Source organism: Mizuhopecten yessoensis, unplaced genomic scaffold (assembly GCF_002113885.1).
Source record: "Mizuhopecten yessoensis strain PY_sf001 unplaced genomic scaffold, ASM211388v2 scaffold245, whole genome shotgun sequence".
Lineage (NCBI taxonomy): Eukaryota > Metazoa > Mollusca > Bivalvia > Pectinida > Pectinidae > Mizuhopecten > Mizuhopecten yessoensis.
The window spans coordinates 72611-87953 of NW_018403450.1; the positions used below are offsets into that span (position 1 = coordinate 72611).

At 39.0% G+C, this 15343-nt stretch overlaps 1 protein-coding gene across 2 annotated transcripts; it reads left to right on the forward strand.

Annotated features, from left to right (window-relative positions):
- The first annotated feature begins 767 nt into the window (after positions 1–767).
- Positions 768–15052, forward strand: LOC110442844 (probable 18S rRNA (guanine-N(7))-methyltransferase). Of its 2 annotated transcripts, none has more exons than XM_021486713.1 (11): positions 768–939; positions 1384–1421; positions 2382–2477; positions 2983–3065; positions 9036–9132; positions 10990–11086; positions 11386–11436; positions 11840–11925; positions 13884–13991; positions 14358–14450; positions 14921–15052. In XM_021486713.1, exons 1-11 carry the CDS (start codon positions 889–891, stop codon positions 14973–14975), a joined length of 855 nt encoding a protein of 284 aa, XP_021342388.1. In that variant the 5' UTR covers positions 768–888; the 3' UTR covers positions 14976–15052. The 2 variants fall into 2 exon arrangements, with proteins under 2 accessions (XP_021342388.1, XP_021342473.1); XM_021486798.1 differs by lacking the exon at positions 768–939 and adding an exon at positions 977–1225.
- Positions 15053–15343: the final 291 nt, after the last annotated feature.

Genomic DNA, 15343 nt, shown 5'->3' on the forward strand with positions numbered 1-15343 from the left:
AGTTCAAACCATCTTTTTATTAGACACTGTGTGACATTCTGATATGAACAGTTATTTTAACCATACTTTTAACTATATAGGAGAGGAACTTTACTGGGAGTTACGTAACTCCATATCAAACTTACTACGCGTTAATGAAATAACATTTGTAAATAGCAACCAGAAGTCAATAGTACGCGAAAGTACGTTATACTATTAAGTAGAGAAGAAGATACATCTATACAAGCCCCGGCTTACCATTGATGTCATCTGAGCGAAACTGAGCGAAAAAATTGTACTGATACTTGTAGAAAAGCGTCTCAGTAGGCCATTTGTGCACTGTCACGACACTTCGTGTGTTGCCGGGCCTACAACCTTTAGTATATCATCATGTGAAGCTGTAATAGTGCATACTTTTATCTAGCAAGAAGAGAGGACATCACTCTATTTAACTCGCCCAAAAAGTAACCCTCTGTCTTTTAGAATTCAAATAATTGAGAGAATACCTGCTGGGAACTTGCGCCAGACTGACTCCCCCCATGTGGAAAAATTATGTTTTTAAAGAAAAATATAACTTTTTTTGTTTCGAGTGTGTGTTTTAATAATGTATAGACAATTTCGTCTCTTCATGGACTTACACCAATAGTTAATGTGGAAAAAAGTACTTTAACCGCTATCAGTTGACTTACTTGTATCTACTTGCTAGTAGGAAATATGGTCATATCGCTGCGTCTTATGAAGTGTTTAGGTATACCGATCTACAAAGCACTTTATTGATAGAGATTTCGTCTACTTCCGGTTCTTTCGCACACGTGTGTCAACAAAAACATGTCATATGAAAGCGACATTAACTGATTATTGGTTATATTTTCCGCTCTCCTAGATACGATTTTTAGATAAACCTATCTAATGGCTCACTCTTCTTCTGGAAGGCCCGAACGACAGGCCCCTCCTGAAATCGTAAGTCAGCATTCCTGAGCGTATCTCGGATACAGTCCTCTCGCAGACTGACAACAGGTACTAGCCTCCTCTGTCCATACACCTATATATAGGGTGTATTGACAGACGGGGCTAGTACCTGTGGTCTACTTTGTCGATGCAGCTACAGGTGTTCGTTACAACAAATACTATATACTGATTTGTGTCACAGCACACAAACGCTAACTGTAACAGTGTGTTTCAGACATTTGTAATGAACCCTGTGAACAAACCAAACCAATTTATGTTATGGTGAAAGTGTCCTGAGGTTTGCTCATTTTAAGGAAAAGACAAAAAAAATTTGCACGCTATTGTATACATATTCTTGTGATTGTTATCTTTGTACTTGGCAATTACATGACATGTATTTAATTAAAATCATGATTTAATGTTTCATGCACATGTGACTATTTTCTGTAAATTCAGTTCTATGGTGAAGAAGAGGCTAGGAAATACACATCAAAGTAAGTTGCGTTAACATAGGTTTTACATTGAAATGTTAAAGAGTGAAGTGTCCTTTTTCAATGATGTTTTGTTTCTCAAGCCTGGCCATCAAACCTGTCTTCCTCACCTTATCTCAGCACTCAGTCACATAATAGTAAAAATTGGATACTCACATATGTATATTTATAGTTCATCTGGTCCAGAGGACACAGTATCCATCAACCTTTTCCTTTAAAACCTTTCGAGACCCTATACCACCTTCTGTGAATATATTTCCTTGGGCGCCAAATGTTATGTAGGAGTGGGAAAATGCACGTCCAGACGGGGGCTTAAAACCTGGGACCCTCCAAACTCTAGATGGATGTTTTTCGACCAACCATTATCCCAGTCTAGTTCTGCTACATCCCTATTGAATGACTTATCTGATTTCAACCAAACTTGTTATGGTGCATCATTGGGACCAGAAAAGCAAGTTCTATATAAAGGAAGGAATCTGGGCTAAAGACAGACCAGTCTCTAAAGGACTGACATAAGAGTATTTAATGACATGATAGTAAGGGTATCATTTAAGGTCTCAGTATTAAAGGCAGAGCTTAAGATAGACCAGTCTATAAAGGAATGACATGAGGAGTATGTTGGATACTTAAGGGTTTCATTTCAGGTCACAGTATTTATATGAGTAAAGTCAAGTATAAGTTAAATCAGACCCAATGACAAAACAGATCAACTTTAAAGAGTAAATAACTGCATTTCTGATAATCGTACAGGATATCATTAAAGTCATGTGTTGGTTAAGTCACATTCACCTTAAAATGTTTTTTTTTAACAATTTACAACAGCTTGTTCCTCCTTAAGTTGGGAAAATATAGCTTTGGTTTTGTTGAAATTGGGAAGATAGTCATCTTTTTTTCTTGAGACAGCAGTATTTGGCTGTTGTGTACAAAAAGACACAAATATCATTACTTTATTGTTTTTTTCAGTACTCGTATGATAGAAATTCAGAGTCAACTATCAGAAAGAGCTTTAGAGTTACTTCGGTTACCGGAGGATCAGCCATGTTTCATTTTAGATGTAGGGTAAGTTTTCATTATTTGTTTTATAAAGGATACAGATCAAACTACCAGAGAGCTATACCATTACATTACCATATAGCTACAAGAATCAGCCATGTTTCATTTTGTAAGTTTGTTGCTGTTTTGATTATTTCCGATGAAATAAACAAAATATAATCAACAACAGTGTTCTGAATGTAAAAATAATCAGTGGGGAAAGACTGGTATTTTTACTCTCAACTTCAGATTGTAGTACCATTGCTCTAACCAATTGAGCTTCCTGGTCAACGGAAGTGTCTAGGCCCAACTGTGCTACAGTTATATCTAAATGGAAGATAAGGGAAGCTAGGCTACTGTTTATAGGAAAAACCACAATGTAATGGGACAGGAATACTTAAATGACATTATCTGTAAAATATTCTATATTTTCATGAAAAAAAATAACTTGCCAGATTCCAGTGGAGAATGGATGAAATATCTGTGCAATTCAAGAAAATTGAATTTGTAATGTGAGGATTGTTACATGTAGGTGCGGCTCTGGCTTGAGTGGAGAGACGTTGACGGAGCAGGGTCATTTCTGGGTCGGAGTGGACATCAGTTCACACATGTTGGGTAAGTAAGAAAACATGCTTCTCTCCTTCTATAACTGTCACCCCCTGAAATCTCAAAAGATTTTACTGGGAGATCACCTCTTGCAAGGCAGGGATGTAGGATATCAACAGTCTCTGGTGTAAGACAGGGGTGTATGATATCAACAGTCTTTGGTGTAACACAGGGGTATATGATATCAACAGTCTCTGGTGTAAGACAGGGGTATAGGACATCAACAGTCTCTGGTATAAGACAGGGGTGTATTATATCAACAGTCTTTGGTGTAAGACAGGGGTGTATGATATCAACAGTCTTTGGTGTAAGACAGGGGGGTAGGATATCAACAGTCTCTGGTGTAAGACAGTGATGTAAGATATCAACAGTCTCTGGTGTAAGACAGGGGTATATTATATCAACAGTCTCTGGTGTAAGACAGGGGTATAGGATATCAACAGTCTCTGGTATAAGACAGGGATGTAGGATATCAACAGTCTCTGATGTAAGACAGGGATGTAGGATATCAACAGTCTCTGGTGTAAGACAGGGGTATAGGATATCAACAGTCTCTGGTATAAGACAGGGGTGTATGATATCAACAGTCTTTGGTGTAAGACAGGGGTATATGATATCAACAGTCTCTGGTGTAAGACAGGGGTGGTGTAGGATATCAACAGTCTCTGGTGTAAGACAGGGGTATAGGATATCAACAGTCTCTGGTGTAAGACAGGGATGTGGGATATCAACAGTCTCTGGTGTAAGACAGGGGTATAGGATATCAACAGTCTCTGGTGTAAGACAGGGGTTTAGGATATCAACAGTCTCTGGTGTAAGACAGGGGTGTGGGATATCAACAGTCTCTGGTGTAAGACAGGGGTATATTATATCAACAGTCTCTGGTGTAAGACAGGGTTGTAGGATATCAACGATCTCTGGTGTAAGACAGGGTTGTAGTATATCAACAATCTCTGGTGTAAGACAGGGGTGTAGGATATCAACATTCTCTGGAATAAGACAGGGGTGTAGGATATCAACAGTCTCTGGTGTAAGACAGGGGTGTAGGATGTCAACAGTCTCTGGTGTAAGACAGGGGTGAAGGATGTCAACAGTCTCTGGTGTAAGACAGGGGTGTAGGATGTCAACAGTCTCTGGTGTAAGACAGGGGTGTAGGATATCAACATTCTCTGGAATAAGACAGGGGTGTAGGATATCAACAGTCTCTGGTGTAAGACAGGGTTATATGATATCAACAGTCTCTGGTGTAAGACAGGGTTGTAGGATATTAACAGTCTCTGGTGTAAGACAGGGTTGTAGTATATCAACAGTCACTGGTGTAAGACAGGGGTGTAGGATGTCAACAGTCCTTGGTGTAAGACAGGGGTGTAGGATGTCAACAGTCTCTGGTGTAAGACAGGGATGTAGGATATCAAGACAGGGGTGTAGGATATCAACATTCTCTGGAATAAGACAGGGGTGTAGGATATCAACAGTCTCTGGAATAAGACAGGGGTGTAGGATATCAACAGTCTCTGGCGTAAGACAGGGTTATATGATATCAACAGTCTCTGGTGTAAGACAGGGATGTAAGATATCAACAGTCTCTGGTGTAAGACAGGGGTATAGGATATCAACAGTCTCTGGTATAAGACAGGGTTGTAGGATATCAACAGTCTGTGGTGTAAGACAGGGTTGTAGGATATCAACAGTCTCTGGTGTGAGACAGGGGTGTAGGATGTCAACAGTCTCTGGGGTAAGACAGGGGTGTAGGATATCAACAGTCTCTGGAATAAGACAGGGGTGTAGGATATCAACAGTCTCTGGCGTAAGACAGGGGTATAGGATATCAACAGTCTCTGGTATAAGACAGGGTTGTAGGATATTATCAGTCTCTGGTGTAAGACAGAGGTGTAGGATGTCAACAGTCTCTGGTATAAGACAGGGTTGTAGGATATTAACAGTCTCTGGTGTAAGACAGGGGTATATTATATCAACAGTCTCCGGTGTAAGACATGGGTGTAGGATATCAACAGTCTTTGGTGTAAGACAGGGGTGAAGGATGTCAACAGTCTCTGGTGTAAGACATGGGTGTAGGATATCAACAGTCTTTGGTGTAAGACAGGGATGAAGGATATCAACAGTCTCTGGTGTAAGACAGGGTTGTAGTATATCAACAGTCACTGGTGTAAGACAGGGGTGTAGGATGTCAACAGTCCTTGGTGTAAGACAGGGGTGTAGGATGTCAACAGTCCTTGGTGTAAGACAGGGGTGTAGGATGTCAACAGTCTCTGGTGTAAGACAGAGATGTAGGATATCAACAGTCTCTGGTGTAAGACAGGGATGTGGGATATCAACAGTCTCTGGTGTAAGACAGGGGTGTGGGATATCAACAGTCTCTGGTGTAAGACAGGGGTATAGGATATCAACAGGCTCTGGTGTAAGACAGGGTTGTAGGATATCAACAGTCTGTGGTGTAAGACAGGGTTGTAGGATATCAACAGTCTGTGGTGTAAGACAGGGTTGTAGGATATCAACAGTCTGTGGTGTAAGACAGGGGTGTAGGATATCAACAGTCTTTGGTGTAAGACAGGGGTGTAGGATATCAACAGTCTCTGGTGTAAGACAGGGTTATATGATATCAACAGTCTCTGGTGTAAGACAGGGTTGTAGGATATCAACAGTCTCTGGTGTGAGACAGGGGTGTAGGATGTCAACAGTCTCTGGTGTAAGACAGGGGTGTAGGATATCAACAGTCTCTGGTGTAAGGCAGGGATGTAGGATAGCAACAATCTCTGGTGTAAGACAGGGTTGTATGATGTCAACAGTCTCTGGTGTAAGACAGGGTTGTAGGATATCAACAGTCTCTGGGGTAAGACAGAGGTATATTATATCAACAGTCTCTGGTGTAAGACAGGGGTGTAGGATATCAACAGTCTCTGGTGTGAGACAGGGTTGTAGGATATCAACAGTCTCTGGTGTAAGACAGAGGTATATTATATCAACAGTCTCTGGTGTAAGACAGGGGTGTAGGATATCAACGGTCTCTGGTGTGAGACAGGGTTGTAGGATATCAACAGTCTCATATCAACAGTCTCTGGTGTATGACAGGGGTATTATAACAAAAAGAATGGGGTAAGTATAATCGGATAACAGTTATAGCTAAATATATCATTGGACAGAGGTGTAGGATGTCAAAAGTCTCTGGTATAAGACAGGGGTGTAGGATATAAAAAGTCTCTGGTGTAAGACAGAGGTGTAGGCTGTCAACAGTCTCTGGTATAAGACAGGGGTGTATGATATCAACAGTCTCTGGTGTAAGGCAGGGGTGTAGGATATCAACAATCTCTGGAGTAAGACAGGGATGTAGGATACCAACAGTCTCTGGTGTAAGACGGGGGTGTAGGATATCAACAGTCTGTGGTGTAAGACAGGGGTATAGGATACCAACAGTCTCTGGTGTAAGACCGAGGTGTAGGATGTCAACAGTCTCTGGCGTAAGACAGGGATGTAGGATACCAACAGTCTCTGGTGTAAGACGGAGGTATATTATATCAACAGTCTCTGGTGTAAGCCAGGGTTGTAGGATATCAACAATCTCTGGAGTAAGACAGGGATGTAGGATATCAAAAGTCTCTGGTGTAAGACAGAGATGTAGGATATTAACAGTCTCTGGTGTGAGACAGAGATGTAGGATATCAACAGGCTCTGGTGTAAGACAGGGATGAAGGATATCAACAGACTCTGGTGTAAGACAGGGGTGCAGGATATCAACAGTCTTTGGTGTAAGACAGTGATGAAGGATATCAACAGTCTCTGGTATAAGACAGGGATGTAGGATATCAACAAGCTCTGGTGTAAGACAGGGTTGTGGGATATCAACAGTCTCTGGTGGAAGACAGGGGTGTAGGATATCCACAGTCTCTGGTGTGAGACAGGGGTGTAGGATATCAGCAGTCTTTGGTGTAAGACAGGGATGAAGGATATCAACAGTCTCTGGTGTCAGACAGGGTTGTAGGATATCTACAGTCTTTCGTGTAAGACAGGGGTATAGGATACCAACAGTCTCTGGTGTAAGACGGGGGTGTAGGATATCAACAGTATCTGGTGTAAGACAGGGTTGTAAGATATCAACAGTCTCTGGTGTTAGACAGGGGTGTAGGATATCAGCAGTCTTTGGTGTAAGACAGGGGTATATGATATCAACAGTCTCTGGTGTAAGAGAGGGGTATTATAACAAAAAGAATGGGGTAAGTATAATCGGATAACAGTTATAGCTAAACATATCATTGGCAAGGTTCATTGCCTCATTTGGGACATGAGGTAATGTGAAAACAGGCCTTCGTTTAAGGGTGAACAAAACGCTTTACTAAAAACAGGGGATTCTATATAAGTTGCTAATGAATAATTAGTGTCAAAAATCTTTTATTGAATTCATAATAGGATATCAACAGTCTCTGGTTAAGACAGGGTTGTAGGATATCAACAATCTCTGGAGTAAGACAGGGATGTAGGATACAGTCTCTGGTGTAAGACAGGCTTGTAGGATATCAACAGTCTCATATCAACAGTCTCTGGTGTATGACAGGGGTGTAGGATATCAACGGTCTTTGGTGTAAGACAGGGATGAAGGATATCAACAGACTCTGGTGTAAGACAGGGGTGCAGGATATCAACAGTCTTTGGTGTAAGACAGGGATGAAGGATATCAACAGTCTCTGGTATAAGACAGGGGTGTATGATATCAACAGTCTTTGGTGTAAGACAGGGATGAAGGATATCAACAGTCTCTGGTGCAAGACAGGGGCGTAGGATATCAACAGTCTTTGGTGTAAGACAGGGGTATATGATATCAACAGTCTCTGGTGTGAGACAGAGATGTAGGATATCAAGATTATCTGGTGTAAGACAGGGATGTAGGGTATCAACAGTCTCTGGTGTAAGCCAGGGTTGTAGGATATCAACAATCTCTGGTGTAAGACAGGTATGTAGTATATCAACAGTCTCTGGTGTATGACAGGGGTGTAGGATATCAACAGGCTCTGGTGTAAGACAGGGGTGCAGGATATCAACAGTCTTTGGTGTAAGACAGGGATGAAGGATATCAACAGTCTCTGGTTAAGACAGGGTTGTAGGATATAAACACTCTCTGGTGTAAGACAGGGGTAGTATAACAAAAAGAATGGAGTAAGTATAATCGGACAGGGGTGTAGGATATCAACAATCTCTGGCGTAAGACAGGGTTGTATGATGTCAACAGTCTCTGGTGTAAGACCGAGGTGTAGGATGTCAACAGTCTCTAGTATAAGACACGGTTGTTGGATATTAACAGTCTCTGGTGTAAGACATGGGTGTAGGATATCAACGGTCTTTGGTGTAAGACAGGGATGAAGGATATCAACAGTCTCTGGTGTAAGACAGGGATGTAGGATATCAACAGTCTCTGGTGTAAGACAGGGGTATTATAACAAAAAGAATGGAGTAAGTATAATCGGATAACAGTTATAGCTAAATATATCATTGGCAAGGTTCATTGCCTCATTTGTGACATGAGGTAATGTGAAAACAGTCCTTCGTTTAAGGGTGAACAAAACTCTTTACTAAAAACAGGGGATTCTATATAAGTTGCTAATAAATAATTAGTGTCAAAAATCTTTTATTGAATTCATAATGTACAATTGGACAACTTTGTTTTGTTTATGCTGTGTCTACTGAAAATGTAGTCCATGCATTAAAATAAAATGGAATCCACTTTAACATATTGTATTTGTCAGGTCCAATTGTGTAGAAGAGAAAATAAAATGGATCATATATGCTAAAACTGAATTTCTGGTACCCTTGTATATGAATTGGAAAGGGTATTTGAAGACATAATGCTGTTTCTTTTTTTCTAATTTAAAAAAAAATCCCAATTTTTGTCCGAGAAAATTTGCTTCAATAGTTCCTTATATCCCTGAAGTTTATTGGGATGGCTTAATAACTAATTTCTAATTTCCACAGATGTGGCTGTGGAGAGGGAGACAGAAGGTGACCTAGTTTTGGGAGATATGGGATACGGCATGCCCTTCAAGCCAGGCACTTTTGATGGAGTCATCAGGTAACTTATCATATGTCGGGAGATATCAGTTCAGATTAAGGGTAAGGGTAAGTTGGTATCATCCAGCCTGGCCACACAGAAAATAAAGCATGACACCAAGATGTTTGAAAATACTCCCTGTACTCATACCAAAAGTCTCCATACTCCTACCAAAAGTCTACCAAAAGTCTCTGTATTCTCCTACCAAAAGTCTACCAAAAGTCTCTGTATTCTCCTACCAAAAGTCTACCAAAAGTCTCTGTACTCCTTCCAAAAGTCTACCAAAAGTCTCTGTACTCCTTCCAAAAGTCTCTGTATTCCTTCCAAAAGTCTCTGTACTCCTTCCAAAAGTCTCTGTATTCCTTCCAAAAGTCTCTGTACTCCTTCCAAAAGTCTCTGTACTCCTTCCAAAAGTCTCTGTACTCCTTCCAAAAGTCTCTGTACTCCTTCCAAAAGTCTCTGTACTCGTACCAAAAGTCTCTGTACTCCTACCAAAAGTCTCTGTATTCCTTCCAAAAGTCTCTGTACTCCTTCCAAAAGTCTCTGTACTCATACCAAAAGTCTCTGTACTCGTACCAAAAGTCTCTGTATTCCTTCCAAAAGTCTCTGTATTCATTCCAAAAGTCTCTGTACACCTACCAAAAGTCTCTGTGTTCCTTCCAAAAGTCTCTATACTCCTACCAGAAGCGTCTGTACTCATACCACCAGTCTCTGTACTCCTGCCAAAAGTCTCTGGACTCGTACCAAAAGTCTCTGCACTCCTTCCAAAAGTCTCTGTCCTCCTTCCAAAAGTCTCTATACTCCTACCAGAAGCGTCTGTACTCATACCAAAAGTCTCTGCACTCCTTCCATAAGTCTCTGTACTCCTTCCAAAAGTCTCTTTACTCCTACCAGAAGCGTCTGTACTCATACCAAAAGTCTCTGTACTCCTACCAAAAGTCTCTGTACTCCTACCAAAAGTCTCTGCACTCCTTCCAAAAGTCTCTGTACTCCTACCAGAAGTGTCTGTACTCATACCAAAAGTCTCTGTACTCCTACCAAAAGTCTCTGTATTCTCCTACCAAAAGTCTCTGTACTTGTACCAAAAGTCTCTGTACTTGTACCAAAAGTCTCTGTAATCCTACCAAAAGTCTCTGTTCTCCTACCAAAAGTCTCGGTGCTCCTACCAAAAGTCTCTGCACTCCTACCAAAAGTCTCGGTGCTCCTACCAAAAGTCTCGGTGCTCCTACCAAAAGTCTCTGTGCTCCTACCAAAAGTCTCAGTATTCTCCTACCAAAACTCTCTGTACTTGTACCAAAAGACTCTGTACTCCTACCCAAAGTCTCTGTACTCCCACCAAAAGTCTCTGTGCTCCTACCAAAAGTCTCTGTACTCCTACCAAAAGTCTCTGTATTTGTACCAAAAGTCTCTGTACTTGTACCAAAAGTCTCTGTACTCCTTCCAAAAGTCTCTGTACTCCTACCAAAAGTCTCTGTACTCCTACCAAAAGTGCTTTCTTCTGTTGTACTTTATTCGATTAGCAGTGTCTATATATCTATTAGGAGTGGCTGCGGTGGCCTAGTGGTTAAGGCGTCCGACGTTCTACTACCACTAGCCCTCCACCACTAGGTAGCGGGTTCGAGGACAACGTTCGGCAGTCGCCAGGTACTGGCATATATCTGCCCTACAGTGGGTTTACAATGTCTGTATTATATATTTCTATTTCAGTATATCTATATATCGCTATCCATCAGTGGCTTTGTAATGTACTGTGGTAAACAGTATTATATAATATCAAAGTTTCACATTGTTTGTGTATAAAGTAAAACTTATATATTAACTTTTCCAAACTGAAGAAATGAAGAATCTTATTGAAAGTATAATATATTTATATTTCAGCATATCTGCCCTTCAGTGGCTTTGTAATGCGGACAAGTCTTTTCACCATCCACCGAAGCGACTTCTAAAATTCTTCAGTTCACTCTACGCCTGTCTGGTAAGGTTAACTTGATAACACAATTCAGTCTATGTTTAACTGTGTGGATTCATAGCAGCAAAAATTACATGTGTTAGGTCCATCAAGAAAACTTGTATTTCTGGGATTTGAAACTACAGGACTTCATATAAGTTTAAATAAAAATAGAACACTTCTTTTTCTGAAATGTTTAAAGCTAAAAAGTTTGTTTGAGGTAAAGTAATTGTTAAAATCAGTTTTTATTTCTTCGGTAAATATAATTGAACCATTGCAGTACTTAAAATAGTTTTAACATACCTGTACACATTCCACATTTCCAGAGTAGGGGAAGTCGAGCCGTGTTTCAGCTTTATCCAGAGAACAGCTCACAGGTTTGTCCCGTTCATTAAAGCAATGAATGTTCTAGCAAATGTTGTTATGGTCCTATAAGACACATTGCTATTTATGACAAACTTAATAAAGACTGGTAGGACTTCATGTAAATTTGTCAGCAGAGACGCAGGGGTGCAGAAAACATAAGACAAAGTAAATTCTGTAATTGTGAGAACCTCGGAGAGTGTAACCAGTGTAATTTCGAGGATGACTCGGTCCTTATGCTATCACCATTTTAAATAATCAGAATACCTGATGTACAAGTTGTCTGACAAAGAGAAGGATAACATGCTCGTTTGACACAGGACTGCAGAAATTGTTGAAAAATCATACTTTCTGGTGACACACTTTAAACGATCCCCAGAAACTGAGATAAATTATGGAACTGGGATTTCATTGTAGTTGGAGCTGATCACACAACAGTCAATGAGGGCAGGATTTACCGGGGGTCTAGTGGTCGACTTTCCCAACAGTACCAAGGCAAAGAAGTAAGTGAGATTATCTGAGTGGTTTACTCGCGTGTTTAATTGTGATCCGGATCAGAAAAGCAAATGGCTGCCTTGGATGTTGCCTGTTAAGGTTGTTACTGCTATTTCTCATGAACTACTGAAGGGATGGTGATTAAATAATGTATACAGTACCCTTAGTGTCACTGTACCCAAAACGGGACACTTGTGGGAAAACGGCCCAAGAAACTGTCATTCAATGCAAAGAAGTACTTTTACATATACAGTTTTCATTTCATAATACTTTTCATGAAAATTAAGCTGTTTTAAGCTTTATTGGCTGCTGATTATTGTTACATGGGCAATTTAAAGGTACCAATAATTACCAAAACAAAACTTTTCCGGTTTACGTGCCGTGCGATGCTATTAATTTTGATATCATTTTCAAAAGTCTATTGTATCAAAACTAATGTTAACTTTGAGAAGAAATTTAATCAAAACTCTCATTGACTCTAAAATATTTCAACTATGCATATTTTCCTGGCGATATAAATATCCCAAATATTCGCCAAAATACCGGAAGTGTCTCTTTCAGGGTACAGTAACACTGGTTCAAGGGCTTACGTAACTCTGATGGTATTTCGCGTTCTTTTTATAACCACACGCCCTAAATAACAAATTTTGATAGAAATGAAAAGTGGATAGTATCTATTTATGAAAAATGAACGAACCTTTTTTGAACTGATAGAATGGTATAAAGAACATTGATATTTATCTAAAAAGGGTCCCGATTAGGGTACAGTGACGTTAGTTTTGTACGGTATTTAAAATAAAATGTTTGACAATTAGTTCTGGTATAGTACATGTACTACAGGGATCATTATGAAGCTATACTTGATCCATTTTGTACCTAGTTGTACACGCTCTAATTTGAGATGGATCACTACATTTAGCATAACAACTTGGTTTGCATAATCCCCTTGGTAACTACATGTGCTTGTAAAAGATAACAGAAAAAAAAGAAAAGAACATGCTTGCAATATTCAATGATATTTTAATGGTGTGAACCATGTAAGTGTTATGGTACTTTATAGGGTGAGAGAGGGGTAGGGAACAGTTACTTTATGCGTCTGTATGGCAGTGTTTGTCTGGACCATATCGCCTAAATAGCTGAACCTTTTATGCAACTTTACCTATCACATATCATGAAGAAACTGAACTTTGCATAGCGCTACTAGATCAAGATATCAGAGGTTAAGTCATTGCAATGTGTTTCCTGACAGTTACTGATTATATAACCGGTAAAGCTTGTAATACCCAGGTACATATAGGGTCACAAAAAGGTGGATAGTTTCATGTTACACGTTTAACTTTAACGTTGTCAAGGTCATAGCAACGAGTCAAATTGCAAGAGTTGTTAAAGGTCAAATCTTTGTAATATTTTTACGACCTGTAACTTTGATCGCTTTCACATTTTCTGAGAGACAAAGTGTTGCGTCACACAGTCAGGTCCATATGAAAGATATCAAGATCATGGCAAGGCATCAATGGTCAAATTATTGTAATGCTTGTCCAGACCTTTACTTGTCATTGGCTAAACAATTTTACATGAAACTAAGCAGGGTTTCTTTTATTAGATATAAGTGGAAATTATTTTGATGTTGTGCTTTTATAATTCTTGTACGGAAACATTGGTAAATTGTGGACTTTGTAATGTAAAACTTTTTTTTCCCTTTTTTTCTTCTGTTTTTCAAAAAATCATATTTTGAACAACTACAGTTCTGTAAATTGCATGGCAACATGCGATTTTCATGGAACCCTTCTTTTGAAAAGGACTTGAGCAGATATTACAATAGTGACAATAGTAAGATTATAGTTTATAACTTTTTGATACCCTGTACTTTATGACTTCTCCCATGTGTATTGTTTCTTTTTCTAGATAGAATCTTGTGGATCTAACAGATATACGTGTATTTAAGACTTGTCCTGTGTATATTTAGGATGTTCCTGTGCCTGTTTGCTGGGGGACAGCCACAACAGTTACCCAAGGGATTGGGGACAGAGGTGGGAAATAGTCAAAGACAACAGATCGACTTCAACAGCAAAAGGTAATGTAATGTTTGATACAAATCTGTGCTGTTACTTAATCGTAGGTCTAGTGAAACAATGTTTCTGCTAGTTTTCTTGTAAGTTCTGCAACTTAGCTATCCCTAATAATGGTAAAGCAATTCCATGTTAAAACGCAAGATATTTATACCACCCATAAATGTCAATGTCTTCTTAAAACAATTTTTTTGCTAAACACTACAAAATTTTACTGATTATTCATATGATAAGTTTCATTTGTTTATTCTGCTTTTAACATTGATTTCGTAACATAATTCAGCATACCTTAGGAAATGTGAAAAGAAATCTGCTTATCAAACAGAAAATGCTCATTCTTTAAAAAAAATGATTGTAAAATTTTATTACAGAGCGAAGATGAAGAAGCTACGAGGTGCTAAGTCTGCCAAGGGGAGCAGGGATTGGATCCTGGAGAAGAAAGAACGCCGCCGAAGACAGGGGAGGTAAGTGTGTTTTATGATTGAGTTGTACCGATCATGGCTTGAATCTGGTCTTATTCATTTCGTACAGAAGTGACATTGGATGATAATGTTCCAGGACAAACCAAATAACCTTAGCATTAAAAAAAGGATAGTTTTTCGTTACTTTTTTTAAAATTTAGTTTATCTGTTCACCAGACACATACGTAATTCACATAAGCAAATACATGCACATTCAACAATGAAATACCATTCCCCTATAATGCGACCGTGTTAAAGGTACGAGTCATAATTTCCACTAAAATAACAATTGCATGCAGCCTTTCACCTGACATGTGATAGAACATCAGTGCCAGTAGACATACCTATTGGCAAAACAAATATCAATTGAAGTGTATTTAACTGGAATTGTCACTTTTTCACAAATGCACTATCAATGTTTTTGTAATTACTCTGTGAAACCTATCATACAAATTGTTTTTATATCTTTACAGAGAAGTGCGACCGGATACAAAGTACACAGCGAGGAAGAGAAAAGTCACATTTTAGACAATGTTTTTTACCGAGTGTTTTTTGTGTGTATTACCTGTTCAGTTGTTATTAAAATCATATGCCATTTATTTAGACTATGTAGTTTTGCTTTTTTATTTAAAGCGAGGAGTGTTGTACTATAAACTTGTTCATAATGAATGGGAAACGAACAGATCAAGCAAAAAGTGATCAAATTATGTTATGAAATCTGCTATAGGCAAGTTATAAAACAACTTTTTCATTCTCAATAATTTCAATATCAAGCTTATGACACATACGATAAACAGTATTTTCAGATCGATGTTAATGTATTGTGTTATTAAAATTGAAATGTTTTAGAAAAATGTATTTTGTTTAAAAAGAATTATCATGAAATCTAATTTTGA

Excerpts from the sequence above, each read along its gene's own strand:
- LOC110442844 (XM_021486713.1), top strand. The coding sequence starts at position 889 with ATGGCTCACTCTTCTTCTGGAAGGCCCGAACGACAGGCCCCTCCTGAA. Across the intron at positions 3,066-9,035 it reads CATCAGTTCACACATGTTGG|ATGTGGCTGTGGAGAGGGAG; the intron begins GTAAGTAAGAAA and ends TAATTTCCACAG. Across the intron at positions 14,451-14,920 it reads CGCCGCCGAAGACAGGGGAG|AGAAGTGCGACCGGATACAA; the intron begins GTAAGTGTGTTT and ends ATATCTTTACAG.